Below are 5,122 nucleotides of genomic sequence, written 5' to 3'. Positions count from 1 at the left end.
AGAGTGTTTGTTCAGAGGCTTAGGTTAGGAAAAGGTCATTAAAAACTTAAAGGAAAATGCTATATTACTGATTGGGAAGGACAAAAGTTACACTAGAAAAGACATGATTGCCAAATCATTGTCTGAAATTCCCAATTTCCAGTCCAGTGATTCGAAAGGAAGACAGGAGAGTTGTTGGGAAAATAGAGATATTAGACTAGTTTGAAGCCAGCCTTGTTAGAAATCAACTTTTTTCAAGTGTGCAGAGATAAAATACAAATCCAGATTCTTCTAATGTGACCAAGCACGTAGCGGAGAAGAGCCCCTATCAGTGTTCATTACTGAGAGAAGGCTGCAGTGGCAGTTCCCTCCCAGTAACTTCACAGAATCTATGCAACAGAGCCATAGTGAGTGTTTATCTTTAAAAACCACCAAGAGGACCAAAGTAAGCATTGAAATCTGCTAACCTCAAGGCATGCAGCGGTAGGTCGAGTGTTTGTGGTATTTTCATTTCAAAAATATAATTCTTGAGAGAAAATAGCCAATGGAAAATGAACAAGTTAACGGCGGGTAAATGCTGGTGAGAAACAGCAGGTTTGAAAGTGGCCTTGTGATCATGAGGCCTTCCAGCTCTTGTGTTTTTAGGGTGTTTAGCGTACTTAATGAAGTACAAAGGAAGTTTTGGCATTTTTACTGAAGTAATGACTAGGCTGGCAATCACACTGCTTTGAATGGCACAGTGAGAGTAGGGTGTCTTTTGTTGTAAGTTTCTAATACTTACTTTTAAGTGGGGCAGAGGAAGGCTACTGAAGAAATCATTAAGCTCTTAAGTTAAGCTTTACTTTCTCACCTTTAAATGACCAAATGGACGTTTGAGATCTTTCTGTATTTTAACAGAACCTAAGCCAGTGTATGCACAAGGAGGTCAGCCAGATGTGGATTTACCAGTCAGTCCATCTGATGGTCCTTTACCAAATTCAACCCATGAAGATGGAATGCTTCGGTAATGTAACTCCCGGTTCTATTTGAATTTGCATGGTCCTTGAGCAAACCAAGCTCTTGTCCAAGGTGATGAATAGCCTGTATAAATTGTCTGCTGTGAAGTTGTGTATGTTGACCTGATGCTTCTGTTCAGAAATATTAGGATGAAGACTTCATGTTTATTCCTGAGCCTTGTTGGCACTTCCGTTCTGTAATACATTATTTTAATGTCTCTAACGTTTCTATGGAAATAAGCAGTCAGAACGATCAAGTGGTGAAAAGAACTTGCAGCACTTCTGTCTCCCTGGGCACCCTCACCCCTCCTGCCCCATCTGCAGAGAGATGGGGGAGTTACTGTAGCAAATCCTTTTCCTTTCGTGATTGGAGAGTGACGATTAAAAGTCACTGCAGAAATGTGCGAAGTCATAACATGTGGAAATGAGCTTGCTTCAAGTTGGATGTCCTTTATGGATACTAGTTTACGTGAGAGTAGATTCTAGTTTGGTTTCATCTCAAATTCATCTTAATCTCTCTAAAACCAAAATAGATCTATAGGCCAACACAGCTCTTTAAAAGAAGGAACATATTTGGAAGAGAGTGCCAGAGAGCCTCACATACACTCATACAGTGATTTAAGACAAACCAACCCCACTAAACAAGTAAATACAGGTGGGTTTTTAGAAGTGCTGCTAATGAGTGTTTGTAATGCTGCAGTTGATAAGCAGTTAATGGTATGCATAGCATAATATCCTCTAATTGAAATGATAGGCAAATTAGTTCTTTGCATGTGTTTAGTCTCAAATTTACCAGGATATTTTATGCTATTACACCTCCAAGTGGAATATTTTCTAAATCTCTAGGCCAAGCATGAAACTGGTAAAATTCAGAAAAGGAGATAGTGTGGGCTTGCGACTAGCAGGTGGCAATGATGTCGGCATATTTGTAGCTGGTGTTCTGGAAGACAGCCCTGCAGCGAAAGAAGGATTAGAGGAAGGGGACCAGATTCTCAGGGTATGTAAAAAAACAAACAAACGAAACAAAACCAAAAAAACCAAAAAAAAACCCCCCAAAACCCCACAGTACAAATGTTTTGTTGTACCAAAGTAGGTTTTCTGTAGTATTGAATATATTGTCTTCATAGTTCATACAGTTTTTTTTTCCTCTATGTACTTACTAGATGGCTTAACAGGAAAATCTCCTATTACCCTACTGTTGTTAGGAAGGTTATTAAGTATTATGTCCAATTTCTTAGACTAGTTCAGTTGTTTTTTTCTTTCAGGGTTTTTTACTGTTGTGTCACTAAGTTGTCAGAGGGCTCTGCATGTTACTGATGTTCGTAGGTACTCTGCAATACTGATCTAAAGAATATAAAATGAACAGCCATCTATTATTTGGGAAGCTATGGTTTTATTAGGAAATAAAGTGGGAGTGCTTAGAGGTACAAGAGGTATCTTGAGATATATGCACTTGGTGTGTATGTATGAAACTGAATTTAAAAAGCAGTCTTAGCAGTAAGCTGATGTAGATTTCCCACTGAGTAGTTAAATCTCTCTTATAATGATGTACGCTAAATGAAACTGATTACTTTATTGATACCAGGTAAATAATGTAGACTTCACAAATATCATCCGAGAAGAAGCTGTCCTTTTTTTGCTTGACCTTCCTAAAGGCGAAGAAGTAACCATTTTGGCACAGAAGAAAAAAGATGGTAAATATTTGTGTATCGGGAGCAATGTAGTAGACAAGTTGGAAAACAGAAAAGTGTAGTGAATGATGACTGATTTCAGGCCTGCAGGAATTTAGCACCTTATGAAGACTTAAGGTCTTTTTGCTTTAGGATAGGTTGTTACAACAAGTGGAGGAGAGATTGATATCACACAACAAACAAACAACTCCAAAAAAACCCAACGAAGAAACCTACCACAAATAACCTGTAGCATCTGACGGGAGCATTGGCATTAAACCCTGGGGGATGCAGGAGAGTCTGCTGTAGCTGAGCCGTGGAAAATGAGTGGTTACACTGATACGCATACATACACAAATTTCTTTCCCAGGAAGATTCATTCCTTCCAGGGAAACTGAATTTAGTTTGCCCCAGATTTTTGACCCTGAATGTCGCATATCTGTTGGTAGAGTCTGCTATTAATAGTTTTACTGCTTAAAATAGAGTGGCTCTGAGAAATTCCGGTATCTTGAAGTAATGTTGTATATTTGAAACAAGGACTACTAAGGTGAGGCACTGCTTTGAGTAGTTCTTGTGGGTATTAGGACATCACTTGAACTTATGTAACACTTTATATTTTGGGGGTTTCTTTTTCTTTTTTCAGTTTATCGTCGCATTGTTGAGTCTGATGTAGGGGATTCTTTCTATATCAGAACTCATTTTGAATATGAAAAAGAATCTCCTTATGGACTAAGTTTCAACAAAGGTGAAGTGTTCCGGGTGGTAGACACTCTCTACAATGGCAAACTGGGTTCGTGGCTGGCAATTCGAATTGGCAAGAATCATAAGGAAGTTGAAAGAGGTATCATACCTAACAAAAACAGGTACGATCTTAAAATACTTGAATTGCTGTTTTTAACCATTTTAGATTCTGCTTCTGCGTAACGAATATTGGACTAGTCTGCAGGATGGTAGTTTATAGAACTGGTTCAGTTAGAAAAAGTGACCAAGTATTGAACTTCAGTTTAACATCTGATACATGAATTTGCTTTTGACTCTTACTCCACAAAAAGCCTTAAAACTTCCTTTACAATACAAGAGACAGGGCTATATAAAGCTTAGGCATGTGATGCCAGCCTCAGTAGTCAGTCCTGTAGTTTCTAATATGGAAGAAACAAAGCTTAATTCAGCAAATGGTAGTGTTTTTTTGGAAGTATAAGCTTGCTAGTAAGCATTAGTTCAGAGGCTGAATTCCTTGGTAACTGATTGGGATTATTGGTCCCCTTAGAGCTGAGCAACTAGCTAGTGTACAGTACACGCTTCCAAAGACAGCAGGAGGAGATCGAGCGGATTTTTGGAGATTCCGAGGATTGCGTAGCTCAAAAAGAAATCTCCGAAAAAGCAGAGAAGATCTTTCTGCCCAACCTGTTCAGACCAAGTTTCCTGCTTATGAAAGAGTTGTTCTTCGGGAAGGTATGGCTTTATTCTTCCTGTTGCAGGTTAATAGCTTTGTGTGGTTTGCTTTGTATTAACCTGTGTATTTAAGAGTACCTTGCATTTGTTTCAATGAATCAATATATTCTGACTTTTTTTTTTTTTCTTCCCCCCTTCAATTCTAGCTGGCTTTCTCAGACCCGTAACCATTTTTGGTCCAATAGCTGATGTTGCACGAGAGAAACTTGCTAGAGAAGAACCAGATATCTTTCAAATTGCAAGTAAGTGCGAGATTGAGTTTTTTCTGCAGTGATGAAAGAGTCAACTTTCTCTTGCTAGTTTGTTTCTAAGTTACTGCTTTAGCTGTTAACATGTTTAACAAGATGTTGACAGCGTGAAGGAACAGGCTGAATGTAAGCACTTTCACTGGTGGTTGTTAATTTTCTAGAGGTAATGGTAATGCTTTTTCTATTTATACCCTTCTTAAATTTAATTTAAATTCAGTGCCTTATCCTGTTTTTAAGTGCCTTTGTAAAGATGTAATGATTTTCATGGCCCAGTTGGTAGTTAAATTTTCGTGTATTGTTTTGAAGCAGGAGGAGTGTCTTCAATCTGAATTGACAGTTTAAGCTGTGAAAGGGTTTGTTTTGTCTTAATGAGTGCATCTGGAATACGTTATACAGTTACAACAAATTTTTACTGTGTTCTCTTTCCAGAAAGTGAACCGAGAGATGCTGGTACTGACCAACGTAGTTCTGGCATTATTCGTCTTCACACGATAAAACAGATAATTGATAGAGTAAGTCTTTTATTGTCACTGTACTTCTAACACAAGCAGAGTAAAACTGGTATTACCAAGTAAAGTGTGGGATGTTTTAAATGTAGAAGGGTAAGCAATGAGTGTGTTTGCTTTAAAAATTGCTTTCTCATCTTTTTATTGGTTAATTAAAAAACCAAAACAACCCACCCTTTTCCTCACTGTGTTAATAACTGCAACCTGGAAGTAGTACTAGGCTTTGTTCCAGGGAGTGTTGTTCTCTTTCCAGTTGTTTTAAGTTGTCTGCT

At 38.1% G+C, this 5,122-nt stretch overlaps 1 protein-coding gene across 3 annotated transcripts in view; it reads left to right on the top strand.

The window, feature by feature from the left end:
- The window catches only part of TJP1 (tight junction protein 1), a 40,758-nt gene that overhangs the window by 15,280 nt on the left and 20,356 nt on the right, over nt 1-5,122 (top strand). For all 3 annotated transcript variants that reach the window (XM_010136727.1, XM_010136725.1, XM_010136726.1), the window contains exons 9-15: nt 877-982; nt 1,821-1,971; nt 2,560-2,668; nt 3,288-3,507; nt 3,912-4,096; nt 4,243-4,338; nt 4,774-4,856. In XM_010136727.1, coding sequence (XP_010135029.1) covers nt 877-982; nt 1,821-1,971; nt 2,560-2,668; nt 3,288-3,507; nt 3,912-4,096; nt 4,243-4,338; nt 4,774-4,856 — 950 coding nt within the window. The remainder of the gene's footprint in view (nt 1-876; nt 983-1,820; nt 1,972-2,559; nt 2,669-3,287; nt 3,508-3,911; nt 4,097-4,242; nt 4,339-4,773; nt 4,857-5,122) is intronic.

Source organism: Buceros rhinoceros, unplaced genomic scaffold, assembly GCF_000710305.1.
Source record: "Buceros rhinoceros silvestris isolate BGI_N320 unplaced genomic scaffold, ASM71030v1 scaffold10175, whole genome shotgun sequence".
Lineage (NCBI taxonomy): Eukaryota > Metazoa > Chordata > Aves > Bucerotiformes > Bucerotidae > Buceros > Buceros rhinoceros.
Note: the sequence above shows the minus strand (reverse complement) of the source record. Positions and strands in the feature narration are given on the sequence as shown.